Source organism: Notolabrus celidotus, chromosome 1 (genome assembly GCF_009762535.1).
Source record: "Notolabrus celidotus isolate fNotCel1 chromosome 1, fNotCel1.pri, whole genome shotgun sequence".
NCBI classification, from domain to species: domain Eukaryota; kingdom Metazoa; phylum Chordata; class Actinopteri; order Labriformes; family Labridae; genus Notolabrus; species Notolabrus celidotus.
Window position 1 is genome coordinate 5,213,194 of NC_048272.1, and position 15,737 is coordinate 5,228,930.

General features: G+C 40.9%; 1 protein-coding gene across 1 annotated transcript in view; it reads left to right on the top strand.

Annotated features, from left to right (window-relative positions):
- The window catches only part of scn8ab (sodium channel, voltage gated, type VIII, alpha subunit b), a 56,337-nt gene that overhangs the window by 20,127 nt on the left and 20,473 nt on the right, over nt 1–15,737 (top strand). The window contains exons 7-15 of the mRNA XM_034692370.1: nt 3,630–3,851; nt 4,065–4,128; nt 4,725–4,866; nt 5,912–6,118; nt 6,209–6,490; nt 11,132–11,455; nt 12,703–12,835; nt 13,323–13,561; nt 15,463–15,636. Of these exons, the coding sequence (XP_034548261.1) occupies nt 3,630–3,851; nt 4,065–4,128; nt 4,725–4,866; nt 5,912–6,118; nt 6,209–6,490; nt 11,132–11,455; nt 12,703–12,835; nt 13,323–13,561; nt 15,463–15,636 (1,787 nt within the window). The remainder of the gene's footprint in view (nt 1–3,629; nt 3,852–4,064; nt 4,129–4,724; nt 4,867–5,911; nt 6,119–6,208; nt 6,491–11,131; nt 11,456–12,702; nt 12,836–13,322; nt 13,562–15,462; nt 15,637–15,737) is intronic.

Consider the following 15,737-nt stretch of genomic DNA (forward strand, 5'->3'; position numbering starts at 1 on the left):
ATTTGACAGCACATGGACGCTGCATGAAGCTTTGAGACACATGCTTTTACAAGTTTGGCTTCAAGAGGCTTTTCTTTTTGGTTTTATTATCTTTTAGTTAAACAAAAAAAAATGTATTCAGGCTTTAGATTTTTTTGAAGATCTTTGTCCATCCTGGGAGCGAAAGGGAATCATAAATAGAAGATAAATATCCCAAATAGGCAGAAATCTGTGCAGATTTAACAGGATTTCAGTCCTTTTTGTAGTATTTGCTTGAACACAATTTACACATCTAACATTTTTGTACACCTGCACACACAAAGTTCACTCAGTCAGGTACAATATATGTTACCCCAAGCACATATTGCTCAGCTATGCTCCAGGCTAAAGCAGCCAGGGGACTCACCCAACACAAGTCAGAGTGAAAGGAAGGGTCTGCCCGGGATGGGAACAGTTCTTCAGTTAAGGCAAGGTCACCATCACAACCTACAGACAGGTGATGCTGACACAGAGTCAATTTCTTCAGCCTTGGAGTTTAAATGACCTGCATGCCACCTCTCATTGCCCCTCCCCTCTCTGAGCCGCCAACGCCTCTTCGCCTGTCCTTTCTTTCTCCTCTTTACTCTCCTGCTCCCTTTGACTGATCCTGGTTCTGTTTGCTGTTTGTGGTGCTGCTGTGCTGCTGAAATGATCATCTGCAGGTAGTCAGGAATGTTCCCATAGACTGACACAAGGGATAAATAGAAATAGTACAACCATGATTCAACATCTCTTCCCCATTTGAATATGGAAGGTAGCTGCTTCCTGAGTGGAAACTACTTCAAACAACCAAGCTTTTTATAACACAAATGTCAACTTACCTGGGTTAAGAAGAGTGAAAAGTAAAATTGTGCCTTTCGGATGGGAACATCCCATACAGCTGCAGTGTGTGTTATAATGCTCTGTGTTGAAGGAAAAAGCTGAATGACCTTTGGTTTAACATAAATGCTCTGAGTGCTCACAGTGAAACTGCTGTTTGTTTTTTGCACTAGATATTCATGTCTTAGATTTTATTGAACGTTTGTTTTAGTACCTCTGTTTGATAAATCTTTATGAAATGAGTTAGCTCCACTTCATTTTGGTATTGAAGATTAGCATACATCCTCTCAGGTGATTTCAAGCTGCCAGTTACAGTTAGTATAGCTGAAATAAAATACTATGCCAGTGAGTTCTGGAGCAAAACCAATTAATATTATTTTCAAGATCATAAGCTGAAATCCGATTCCCCAATGTTCGGAGTTAGCACATACACTGTTTAGGCACAAGACAGGAGGTTTTTATCATTTAAACCTAAAACTTGACTTCAAATTCTCAAATAATGTATAATAATAAATGGTCATACCTATAAGTGACAACTACATAAAAAAGTAGGATAGAGACATTATTATCAAAAGTCAAAAACTCTTCTAATCAGCTTGATTAGGTCAGCAGGGGTTTAGTTTGGACACTTTGGTCAACTATGGCCCTTTTTTTTATTCTGAGCTCAACCACTTCAAGCTCACAAGAGAGGCAGGAGTGTTTGTCTTGAAACCTGTTATCTAAAATAATCAGCTGATTGATTAAAAAGTCTTATAAGAGAAGATGAAGTATTTACTTTTAAAGTGCCATTTCAGTGATACCGGGATGCTTAAAATGATCTCTGTGTAATTTCTATCCAATGAGAAGCATATCTGCACCATTTTTCATTCATGCCAAGCAAATATTCACCTGATAATGCAAGAACTGGTTACAGCAGAAGCTTTAGTTTTGCCTTAGTCATTTTCTAAACTGAATCTGACTCCAACTGTGAAAGCGTTCTAAATGCAAAAACTAAGTCTGACTGTGAAATCAGGGAGAGTTAAGGGTCCCGTTTGGCTCAGTGTGTAGCTGCATCATCAATTGTGCTAATGGTTAACAGTGATTTATGGGAATGCCTCAGAAAGACAATTTTGGTGGTGTGTAAGCATTTCAGTGTATGAACACAAAAATAATTCAAGTTATGCACATTATTTGATATTTAGCATTTTAAATCCACCTTTGTTAATTCAGAGTTTTATATTTCGTCTGTAGGAGTATTTTTGACTTTACAATGACACAAGCGTACAGCTTATCTTCTCTAACTGTATCGCATTGATTATCAAAAGAAGTAATCCTGATAAGTAATAGGTAGCCTGAAGCTGTTCCATGTGAGTATATGCAAACAAGAAGGAAGTCAATATTGAGAAAATGATCAGAGGAAAGTAGACAGGGTCTCTCCTCTCAGGAGACATGGAGACGCAAGACAACATGTCCTCCTGCCTTTGAGCTGCAGAGATATGCCTGCAGACAGTGACTGGTGATATTAAACCCCCACACCAACACACATCAGTAGCTTCTTTTATTACAGTACCAGGATACTTGTGAGGTTATTGCCCTGTGCTTACATTATTTATGTTTGGATATCAGAGAATTCCAATTTCTTGCTAAATATCTTTAGCACCCAAACCTGGTCCTCAGCTCTAAACCTGCTGATGTAGGCTCTTTTATTGTTACTTGCAAAGGCATGTTACTAGGAAGTAGATACTGCTGTGTAATAGCCTCATTAATTATGATAATGAAATAAAGTTTTTTTTCACATATTTACACCTTAAAGGCCCAGTAGGGAGTTTTTGACTGGTCAGGAAACAGACTGAAATTGATAGTGTTGCCTCTTTGAGACGTTAGGGTAAAGGTCAGACAAAAGGATTTACAGAAAGTAGCCTTTTTATAGATTTTTCACAACAAATATTCAACATTTGAATGTTAGAGGAAAGCAGGATGTCAGAAAACATGGCAAGATCAGCAAAGAGATCAGAGTTGCCATTCTGTCAACAGGGTGTGCCAAAATCAAGATTAAGAAACCCCCTAAAATTCAGTACTTGAGCATTTCTTAACATACCCAATAACTCACATCAATGTGATAACATCAAGTTATTTTACTTAAGACACCCAAAACATTTCTTTAGTAAAATACTATCACTTTTTTTTTCAGCTAATGCTTCTAAAACATTACTTTTTTAACGAAATAAAAGAGCCCTGCTGACAGTTCGGATGTATTCACACACTGTTAGTGTGTTATAGTGTACTGTATTTCAAGTTATTCCCACATGTTAGCTAAAAGAAATAACCTAAACTATAGACTTCTATCAGGGCAAGAGTTACAGAAACAAACATACTGTTTTTATGCTAAAGGGATTCATGAGAAACACTGAAATTGAATTCCTGGTTCAGAAACTGGCAGCACGAGTGTAGGTGTTGAGGAATAACTCTGAAGTCTGCCAAGTTTATATTTATGTAAGAGGGTGCACAGCACAGAGTTAAATACAGGATTAGATATATGTTACCTAACTTTCCTTTTTTTTGTTTGTGACCTCAGTCAGATCTGACTTTCAGCTATAAAAACATACTCAGCTTGTGCTCTCTTTCTCTGCCAGAAGTTGCAATTCTTTTGATATGTGCTTTTCTGTATGTTTGTGTATGTTTGTGTGCATTTGAAATTGTATGCTGGTGTGTGTGTGTCTGTGTGTGTGTATGAGTTTGCCTGTTTTCATGTATGTGCTCTTGTGCACATATGTGTATATGTGTGTGTGCTTGTTGTATGTATTAATTGACAGGCCTGAAGACCATTGTGGGTGCTCTGATCCAGTCTGTGAAGAAGCTGTCGGATGTGATGATCCTGACCGTGTTCTGTCTCAGCGTCTTCGCCCTGATTGGGCTGCAGCTCTTCATGGGGAACCTGAGGCAGAAGTGTGTCATCTGGCCGATCAACATGACAGAGCGGACTCTTGCAAATGGCAGCAGGGGATTTGATTGGGATGAATACATCATGAATGATAGTGAGCGATTACCTTGTAGCTCAACATTTGCACTTTATGATAAAATCAGGCACAACAGAAACTGAATCTTGGTAACATATTTGTCTTTGAAGAATTTTGCCCATGGGAACTTTTTCTTTTGTCGGTTCAAGACATTAACAGACATACTGTGTATTCACGTAACACACATATTTGCACTGTGACTAATGCATTGACCGTTCTTTGTTTCCATAGCTAATTTCTACTTCCTCCCGAATCAACTTGATGCTCTGCTATGTGGAAATAGTTCTGACTCAGGGTAAGATAGTGCTTTACCACCTACATACATATCTCTAAGCTCTTTATGCCTTACTTTTCTCAGCAGGTACCTCCCTTTTTAGGCTCTTTTGCATCCTGCTTTTCGCATTTAATTGATTTGAATAAATTGATGTCAAAGACACAGAAAAGCTAGTTGCATCATGAAGGCCACCTACACACACTATTGAGGAAGTGTAAGCAATTACCCTTTATTCATAATTTGTGAGCTCGTAAAAAATCAGCAAAAAAAATTACAAATAGCCTTTTCACTCTCATAGTGTCCATCATGGTCCTGATGTGAACTGGTGAAAAAACTTTTCTTTTAAACTAGGCATGTGAGATAAGTTTGATCAAAAATGATTACAGGACCACAAAACCTCTTTCTTGTGAGCAAATGTAATCGCAAGAGTCCATTAAACCATCTCAAGTGTGCGGCATGGGTTACATTAATGACCGGAGGAGCAGATAAATAGATGATTTCTTGAACACTCAGAATAACATGATCCCTATAGTACTGATGTTGAAGTGGCAGATTTCAGACATTGACATTGATCATTGGAGTAACAGTGTTTGTGATTCTTTCGTTGTTCCTTATAGACGCTGTCCGGAGGGCTTTACATGTATGAAGGCTGGAAGGAACCCCAACTATGGTTACACAAGCTTTGACAGCTTTGGATGGGCTTTCCTCACTCTCTTCCGACTCATGACCCAAGACTTCTGGGAAAATCTTTACATGCTGGTAAAGCAGTGTTGTCCTTAATCCCCCTGTCTCTTCCACTTTGTGTAAAACTGACTCATAAATGTCTAAAAAAAACCATTTTAGACACTTTTATGAAAGCCCCTCTAGTTCAGCCCAGAGAAATGAAACACCCCCTGAGCAGTGCTAATGATATTGACTTCCCTTCCTAATAAAAAAATGTACACATGCTCATCCTTTTACCTGAATGAATCAGCAAAAGTGCCTCTCAGCAACTCCCCCATCAGTTCATTCGCCCTCTGAATAAAATGAAAGGAAGGACAGTTGATCAGTCGAGCTAGGAGTGTGTGACCAGCCACTTGGATCTGCTTTGCAAGTCATGCAGGAATAAATGAAATCCTGAAATATTATGTTTACATTCCCATTGAAGCAATGAACAAAATGAATTAATATAGTGACCTTGAGCCCAATGACTAGAAAAGAGTGAACAATAATCATGTCTCTTTAGTATTTGTTCCTCTCACAAAATATGCAGCACCATGACACTTCAGGAGCATTTCTTTCATCCTCCCTTAAATCTGCACCACCACAGACAGAAGAATATAAAAATACTGCTCTACAAAAAAATGTTCCATTTTTAGCTCATCAACAGGACAAAACGTCTGTTTGAAAGAATGACTGTCTATGTTAAAGGTAGGGTAGGCAATTCATTTGTGATGAGCTTGAGCGGCCTTAACATCTCTCTGATGTGATTCAGCTTATCATTGCTGGTTTTATTAAAGTTACTTATCTTTTGTAGCTGGTAATGAAACAGACAAAGTAATACTGATGCCAGTTCATGGCCTATAAAAGCAAAAAACTCATCAGCAATTAGATTTATCTTTTCATTATTTCTGATGCATGTAACCAAAAATGACCTTGTTTACATCTCCAAGGCAAGACAGGACAAGATCAGCAAAGAGATAAATGGTCACTTTGTCCACAAGGGGTGCCAAAATTGACGCAACCCAAAAGTTTCTCACAGAAGCTTTACGTCATTCTCTGCGTTCGATTAGTTCTCATTGCATCATCTGTGTTTATCTTCCAGACTCTGCGCGCTGCAGGGAAGACCTACATGATCTTCTTTGTACTGGTCATCTTTGTTGGTTCCTTCTATCTGGTGAATCTCATCCTGGCTGTGGTGGCCATGGCCTATGAGGAGCAGAACCAGGCCACTATTGAGGAGGCAGAGCAGAAAGAGGCTGAGTTCAAAGCCATGCTTGAGCAGCTCAAAAGGCAGCAAGAAGAGACACAGGTTGGTCCTGTTCTCGTTCTCTCTCACACACACACATTACACATTTCTCCCAGTTTATCGTAATCACTTGTGTCTATTTTATTTTCTCAGGCTGCTGCCATGGCGACTTCTGCAGGCACAGTGTCAGAGGCACCATTAGAGGATGAGGGAGGGGGGCACCTGTCCCGCAGCTCTTCTGACGGCTCCAAACTGAGCTCGAAGAGTGCCAAGGAACGCCGTAATCGCAAGAAGAAATGGCGTCAGAAAGAGCAGGAGAAAGAGAAGGGAGACAGTGAAAAGGTTGTTAAGTCTGAGTCAGATGATGGCAGCAAGAAAAGTACCATTCGTTTCCCAGGGAGCCGGCTAGGGAGGAAGACATCCATCATGAATCAGGTAATGTCAGGAAGTGAAATCATACAGTAAAGGAAGCCTGTGTTTGACTGAGCGTGTGCATTGAGCCCATTATTAGTGATGTTCTGGGGAGCAAGTAAAAGTTACTGGTCTCTCTGCATGGTACAGCCTCCCTCTAAGTACCAGAATGTAAGATAATCAGAAGTTAAACCATAACTCTTGTCTCTTGAGCCAAAGCCATCTTGACGATCTTGCTCATACATCAGGGTTATCAATGAGGACCTTTTGACGCCTCTCTTTAGAGGTAAGTTCTGACCAGAGGTTGGGCTGCAAAGTCCTTTCCAGAAACTTTCCAATATACAGTCAGCTCTGTCAGGATCATTTGCTTGAGTTCTGAGACCAGCAGAAAACATCTGTCTCAAAGTGTTGATCGCTTGAAGTACTGCAGCTGCCTTCACTAGTCCTCCAACAGCCTTCAGGCCTCTGCAGCAGCTAGGTTTCTGGGAAACTTATTCCTAGCAGAGGCTGTCTATTTCCCATCTCTGATGAATTCCTTGCTTGGTGTGATCTTCTAGACCCGGTCATGCTGCTCATGGTGCCAGCAGTATAGTCCCTTTTCCAGAGCCTGGGAGCTGCAGCAGTTGAAGAAGACTCCAGGGTTCCCTTTCCATGTGTAGTTCTTGACACTGCTTTGACCCTTGGGGTCCAATGAAAATGGGAATCAAGAAATAGATAGCCTGGACAAGGCACTTGATCCCATTGGGGATCCCATTTTAAAGCTTAGCTCAAGGTCGCCTTTCACACCAGGACATTTTCAAACGTCACAAGGCTCCCTGCTGTGCTCCTTATCTTCTCCTGGTCTTGAAGATGTCTCCATGAGGTGCTCTTTAGATCTGAGGTTTAGGAGGGTCCAAGTTTAGCTCATCCTTGGGTGACCACTCCTCTCAGCGCTTGCCAGGACTTTCCAGTCTTCACCTCAATGTCTGCATTGGGGTGTGTAGACTTGTTAGTTCATCAGTTCTGTGGTTCTTGCCACCTGCAGTTCTTTCTTAAGAAAAGTGAGTGGACCCTTAGGTTTGTTGCGCTTCCTGCGGATGAAAATACTTCATAAACTCCAAGGTAGCAGCCGGAGGATTTTACGGTTGAGCTCCTTACTTAATACACCAGGAATTGTCCCAGCAGATGTCAAACAAACACAAGGTACTTGAAAGAAGACTAGATTCAAAGTTGAGCCACATCTTGACCTACCTTGAGCTCAGGACAAGTTGGTCAAATGGATTTTGACTCCCTCTGTGGTGCTTGCAATCATGATGCCTGTGATGCTGAAGGCTTTCTGTAATTTAACTTTCCCCAGCACTGAAGATCAAGACTTGATCAAGATCCCTTTCTGGGTTTTTTTCAAACCTTTTTGGGGGTGTTTTTGCCTTAATATGGAAACCTGGTACAAACAGCACAATGCCAAATGTGGACAGATAGTGAGGAGAAAACGTACAGGAAGGGGCAGGGATGGAATTAAACCCTGGCTGCTGTGGAAATAACTCAGTACATGGTGCACTCTCTACCAGCTGAGCTCCAGGGTGTTCCGGTCGAGATCAAGATTGCTTGTTTTGAAGTTCATGTACTGGACCCTTGGAGCTTGTTATGAGTTCATTGATTGTTTCTGCTTCTACTGACTTTGCAACTGTGTGGATCAACAGAGATAACTAATTAACTTTTATGGAAGACACAGTCTATCCCACAGTCATGATGTAGTAATGGCTTGATGTATTTCAGAAGACTCTCAGCCTTAAAATATTGTGATCATCAGGAGGGAGGTCTCTGGTTCTGTTGGAGGAATGTGGTTTCATCTTTTCTCATGTTGAGCCACATGTGCATTCACATTCACAAGCGTCAGAAGTTTCAAGGCTTCTTTGATGAACTGTGTGACCAACCTTTGCTTGTTGTAGACATCTTCATACTCCCTAGACGGCACTTATTTGGAGTTTTGATAAAGACATAGTTGGTCAAGTGGATCCAAATCTAATGGCTTCAGCATTCAAGATTTTGATGGTCTTTCTCTGGTGCTACTGGGGTCATCAGGTTGAATGTTTTCCTTTTGTACACATGCATGCTAGTCAGAGCTGAAAATACTTCATAAACTCCAAGGTAGCAGCCGGAGGATTTTACGGTTGAGCTCCTTACTTAATACACCAGGAATTGTCCCAGCAGATGTCAAACAAACACAAGGTACTTGAAAGAAGACTAGATTCAAAGTTGAGCCACATCTTGACCTACCTTGAGCTCAGGACAAGTTGGTCAAATGGATTTTGACTCCCTCTGTGGTGCTTGCAATCATGATGCCTGTGATGCTGAAGGCTTTCTGTAATTTAACTTTCCCCAGCACTGAAGATCAAGACTTGATCAAGATCCCTTTCTGGGTTTTTTTCAAACCTTTTTGGGGGTGTTTTTGCCTTAATATGGAAACCTGGTACAAACAGCACAATGCCAAATGTGGACAGATAGTGAGGAGAAAACGTACAGGAAGGGGCAGGGATGGAATTAAACCCTGGCTGCTGTGGAAATAACTCAGTACATGGTGCACTCTCTACCAGCTGAGCTCCAGGGTGTTCCGGTCGAGATCAAGATTGCTTGTTTTGAAGTTCATGTACTGGACCCTTGGAGCTTGTTATGAGTTCATTGATTGTTTCTGCTTCTACTGACTTTGCAACTGTGTGGATCAACAGAGATAACTAATTAACTTTTATGGAAGACACAGTCTATCCCACAGTCATGATGTAGTAATGGCTTGATGTATTTCAGAAGACTCTCAGCCTTAAAATATTGTGATCATCAGGAGGGAGGTCTCTGGTTCTGTTGGAGGAATGTGGTTTCATCTTTTCTCATGTTGAGCCACATGTGCATTCACATTCACAAGCGTCAGAAGTTTCAAGGCTTCTTTGATGAACTGTGTGACCAACCTTTGCTTGTTGTAGACATCTTCATACTCCCTAGACGGCACTTATTTGGAGTTTTGATAAAGACATAGTTGGTCAAGTGGATCCAAATCTAATGGCTTCAGCATTCAAGATTTTGATGGTCTTTCTCTGGTGCTACTGGGGTCATCAGGTTGAATGTTTTCCTTTTGTACACATGCATGCTAGTCAGAGCTGAAACCTTTGCTTCTCTAGTCTGTCTGATAATACTGGCAACATATTGTCTTGAGTTCCTGCATGAGGTTGCCCCCCTTTGGTTCTTGGAAAAGGGCTACTTGACTCCTCTGGACTGTGCTAACTGTGAAGGTTATCAACACAGCATTTCTTGTCTTCCCCCTGCTGTGACTGGATCACTTTGCGTTGTGTTTCTACTATTTCTAGGAGATCTTTGAGTCATGGTCTTACGAACCTTGCCACATAGGGCACCAGTTATTGTTGCACCCTTTGGGTTGCTCACTTTTACTTGTCTGGTTACCTTGGTTTCTATATTTCCCTGAGATTCTCTGCACATAGGTGTTGTGATTCTTCTTGCAGAGGAGGCAGATTTTGTTGCCAAACTATTCTTTCTTGGTTTCCTCTGACTGTCACTGCCACAGTTGTCGACCCGCCTTTCTTGGTCATCACTGAACAGCCGCTCACAATCATCCTCTCGTGCTTCTAGACACACTGCCAGAGGAATTGTTGGGTGTTCTGAGTCTTTCATTATCTTATAGCACCCTCTGCCTGACCCAGGAAGGTTAATCTGGCCTCAGCTAGTATGAAAAAAGCAAGTTAGTTCTTGTCTTTACTTCATTTGCCTGTCCATCCTTGACCACATAATTTTGGTTGCCTTTTTTGTCGCTTTAATGGTGTTATTTGCTCTTTTACTACTCTTTCACCAAATGACTCATGTGGCTATTAATAGGGCTGTACCTTGGGAGAACTAGCTTTCCCTCCAAATGATAAACCATTGGTGACTGTCAGCTCCAGCCAGATTACTTTTTGTGTGGTTTCTCACTAAAGAACAATGGCACACAAATGATCTGCATAAGGGTAACAGGTTTGTGTATTTCTTGTCTGTCTTGACAGCAAATATGCTATTAAAAAAGCTCTAATTTTAGAAAATGGTTTGATTTTTTTTATACCAACCAAAACAGAGCTTTTACACAGAACTCAGCTGCACTGCAATGTTATTTAGATGATAGAACAAATAATGCATTAGAATGCAGTTGTGTTCTGCTCTAACATTTGTAAGTTAACAGCTAAACAATACTAAACTGGAAAACAGCACAAATCCTTTGTTCTATTGATTATTGTTATTTCTTTAATGTCTCCATGCCTATGAATTGTAGATTCTTGAGTTTTACATTGCCTTTCTCATAATGGTGTCACTCATTTTGTTGTAAACCTAGTTCAAAGGAAACAACTTTGACAACATGGTATAGGTGGATTATGTAAGTATTTGATGTAAAACCATTTAATCAGTTTGGTTTGGGGTGTTCAGACAAAAACAAGAAACATACATTTTCATACAGTGTACATTTCTTTCACATTACTTCCCCTTAAATAAATAAATAAGATTGGTAATTTTTCCTCTTTGTCCTTTGATTCATTTCTGTGAACTATTTGCTATACCTCCTACCCTCACCTTTGTTTACACATAAACAAACTCCCAGCTGTTTTTAATAACCCTCTCTTCTTTTCCTTTCTGCGTCTGTCTCTCACTCCTCAGTCCCTCCTCAGCATCCCGGGCTCTCCCTTCATGTCGCGCCACAACAGCCGGAGCAGCATCTTCAGCTTCAAAGGCCGCTCCAAGGACATGGGCTCAGAGAACGAGTTTGCAGACGACGAGCACAGCACAGTAGAGGAGAGCGAGGACCGTCGAGGCTCCCTGTTTATCCCTTACCGCCGCAACAGCTACAGTGGCTTCAGCCAGGGCTCCTCACGCATCCACCCGCTGGCACCCCACTCTGGAGGCAAGAGGAACAGCACGGTGGACTGCAATGGCGTGGTGTCTCTCAGCGGCCCTGGGCCTGGCAGACGGCTTCTGCCTGAGGTGAAAATAGATAAGGCAGCCACTGATGACAGTGTAAGGACGTCCATGGGACACCAATACAGTTTAGGCATGATGGTGGTGGCCCCGGTCTCTGCAGCTTCTCCTTTACCACCTCCTCCCCTTGGCTCTTGTTCTAGCTCCCTTTTCCTCCCTGAATATCTAGAATCTGTCTTATTATTTTCTCTTTTACTACTACTGACAGCTATACCCTGATCTTATAACCCTTTTCAGCTGGTCATATTACAGCTCTAATGGTGCTAATCAGCTGTAACAGTATCCAAAACTTACTGCCTCACAAGCACCATGATTATCATTCCATTGATTGATACCTGACAAGCAACAACTACAATATCAGCCTCTCTTTGGTCCCCTAACAATTTTATCAAGCTTATGCATACACCGTCATTGTCATTCATACATGGCTATTACATCATTTTACTTTGAAAAATGACTTTCCTACATTTAATATCTCATTCTTGAGGGCTTTCCACATCCAGGCTCCTACTGATTCATCTACCCCTCTACTTATTTCACTTTCACTGTCTATTTTCCTACCTCTCTTTCCTCCTCGTGTCATTACTTATTCTCTGCTCCTGAGCCACTGGATGGTGCAAGAACAAATTTAAACCTCTTTTCTGTAACAATATTTCTTCTCATTTAAACTAGCATGGTAGCCCCCTCTTTAATTCTCAACCAGTATACCTGCTTTTGTCTTTTACCTTTCTTAAAATGTAGCATGGGGTATGAATCATGAAGTCCCCTCTGTTCTTGACATGCATGCAAATGCATGCAGTTAAATGCTGTTGATTTAGGGATTGTAGATGTTTTATGTGCAGTACAGAAAGGCTAAGAAAGAGTACAGTAAATTCTCAAATTCAATCTAACACACCAACAATGTCCATGAATATAATAGATAGAAAACAGGCAAGACTGAAAATAAAATCCTGTTTCAAAGTGGGAATGGTTCTCCTTTAAAGTTGCGTTAAGTAAGGCAACAATTTGAGAATTTACAGTATAAATTTGATGTGTGTTACATGATATGTTATAGGAAAACCTTAGATTGAACAAATACCTGATTTGGAGGAATCATCGTTGCATCATATTAGGATTTTTGTCTTCTGATCAGACCAAAAACACTCTTTAGGTTGATAAACTTCAAAAGCATGAGTTGTAACATGTGGTATCTGTTGCTGTGCATTCGTGCTTGTGCTATCTCTGACTTATGTGACGTCTATTTCCGAGCACAGACCACTGACGTGGAGATTAAGAAGAAGCACTCTGGCTCGCTCATGGTGTCCGTGGATCAGCTCAACTCCTCCTTCAAAGGAAAGGACCGGGCCAACAGTCAGATGAGCATGGTCACAAACACGCTCTTAGAGGGTACAAACAATAATCATTCCTTCTTTTCATGTTCACCATATTTTATTAAAGATTTGTACATATTTAAAATGCAGAATTATAGGGTCTGTATATTTATACTTAAAAATCAATGAGTCTTGCATTCATCCCTGTGGTTGAATATATGTTCTTGTTGTGTGTGTGCTACCTTCATGAGATACAGATATGGAAATTGTATAAGCATGTAGACATTTTCAGGCTGTCACATGTTGTTTGACAAATAAATACATGTTTTTTATTTTCTTTAAAGCCACCTGGCTTATGCATGATCACACTTTGGCAGTTATACACACAATACACAGAAAATGCATCCACATACCGTGTTGTCTCTTACTAGTCAAAAAGTAAATGGTAGACACCGTAAGATTTTAAATTGGTGTCATGCTTGTGTAACTTTAGGGACCCAAGTGTAGCTGTGTTGTTGCTCTTACCCCTCTTGGTTTTCTGTTTTCTTCATTACTCCCTGCAGAGTTGGAGGAGTCTCAGAGAAAGTGTCCTCCCTGCTGGTACAAGTTTTCCAACATGATCCTCATTTGGGAGTGTTGTCCCATTTGGCTGAAGATCAAACACATAGTCTATTTGATTGTCATGGACCCGTTTGTCGACCTGGCTATTACAATCTGCATCGTCCTTAACACCCTCTTCATGGCCATGGAGCACTACCCCATGACTGATAGATTTCAGGAAGTACTGGCGACTGGTAACCTGGTGAGAAAATACTGTTCTTCTGGCCTCTCTTATATCACTGCCCTTTATCTGTGTAACTATTTTATGTCTGCATAAGCTACATTATCTCCACAAAAGCTTTCCAAGTTCAGTTTGCCCCAGCTACATAACCTCAAACCGATACATCAATGCATCATTTGGTATTTGCACTTAAGAATACACACAGTGAAAGTGAATATAGGACTCTGATGGGGTCTCATTAAAAATTTAGTTCCATTTTAATGCCGCCGGCCAGCCTGCTCCCCAAACTCCCCCACTCAGGTCACTCTTCTGCTTCCGCTGCATCCTGCTTACCTCCACTCTACTGGACTATGACTAACTTCTCTCTCTCCCTCTTAAACACACACGTGCAGACACACACACATTTGCCATCATAGTGATACAGTTTGATCTCTCCAGGACTGGTTAGGTTGAATAGATATTAACAAAATGTGCAGCAGACATTTTTGATTTGTCAGTGCTCTGCCCTAGTCGTCAGGTATCAGCCGAGCACAGCTGTCTGAGGGCAGCTCTGTTGGCACAGAACTAATGTTAAGACAGGAAATGAGGTCATAGGGATTGGCATCTTGTCAGGAATAAAACAGGAACTGAAGTTGGAGGAATCAGCCTGATGGATGGTGCAGCATGAATCATTGGGTGTTCTCTGCAGCACTGATTGGGCACAAGATAAGCTGTTGGGTGGAAAAAGCTCAGAATACTAGAGCCCCTTATGAGCTCTGCTGAAACATGGACACTCTATGCTCTATGACCTTGTCCTGTCAGAAGAGTGTTCACTCTGAGCAGATCCTGATCCATTTTTAATCAGTACCACATGAAGTAAGCAAGTCAGCTTTTCATTCAGCACTCAAGATTTCGAGAGTAAGGAAAAAAACACAGCTTTGTCAAAATGTACTTTTTTTTTTCTATTTAAGGGCATTTGTCATAGATTTGTATTTCCAAAGATGGATAGATGAGAAAGAGGGGACATTTTAGTGGCCTTCTTACTCAAATTTAATTTAGTCACAGTCTCATGAAACAAACTATAGTCATGTTTTTTTTAAAAGCCTTGTCTTAGATTGTGATTGACATTTACAGTGGCCCATAGTGCTAGAAGATCAAACATTTAAACGCCAACACAGTGACTGCTAATATCTGCTCGTTACCATGTACGTCATATGTGGCGTTGAAGAGAGATGTTCCAATTTGAGAGAACCTTTCCTCAGACAAAAAAATTGTTTATTCCCCCTAAGTGTAGAAATGTCTTCAGTAATAACAAACTCTTAAACCTTAAAAACTACTTTTATTTGTTATTGTTGAGCTCGACACAGGCATAAAAGGAACAATCCCTGCAAGACGCTGGTCACAAAAAACTCTAACATCTATTATAAATTTAAACATACTTGAACATAATCAAAAAGGAGCCGATGCATGGAGTGCTACACAGAGTGGAAAAGGTGTGAGAAAAGGTGCCCTCCTGGTGCTCCTCAGTGCTGGGATCCAAATATATACTTACTTAATTAAAAGCTTTCATTTTTCAGGGCTACAGAATTATGTTCACACATAGACATGTTACAACATGCCCACGTTTCAGCCATTAGGGCCCTTATTAGGGTAAGTGCAATGGTTGTCCAGCTGCTCCACATAAAAGTTCACAAGCAGTCACATGATCAGTGTCGATAGAGAAAGTTCTACAACACCACTTGAATAACACTGCAGTCCTGTAATACTTGTGTAATGGTCTATTTTGAAACATCAATGGCAGCCATCTTGTTTTTTTTTATAAAAATGCCTCTATGGTGCTTAAAGCCAGCTCATAAGATTAATCAGATGTGCATGTGTCAGTAATTTACAAAAGCAACACAAACAAACTAAAAACTAAACTTTGTGGAATGTTCTTTTTTCAGGTTTTCACAGGTATCTTTGCTGGTGAGATGTTTGCCAAGCTGATCGCCATGGATCCCTACTATTACTTCCAGGAAGGCTGGAACTGCTTTGATGGTTTCATTGTGACCCTGAGTTTAGTTGAGCTGGGACTGGCTGATGTGGAGGGTCTGTCAGTGCTCAGGTCATTCCGATTGGTATGTTGAACGGAGGTTTTCCACATTTGTTCAACTCCATTTTCACCACCGTTGGCCCTCATGTACGGATGTGAGGCTGATTAGAAAATTGTTAATGTTCT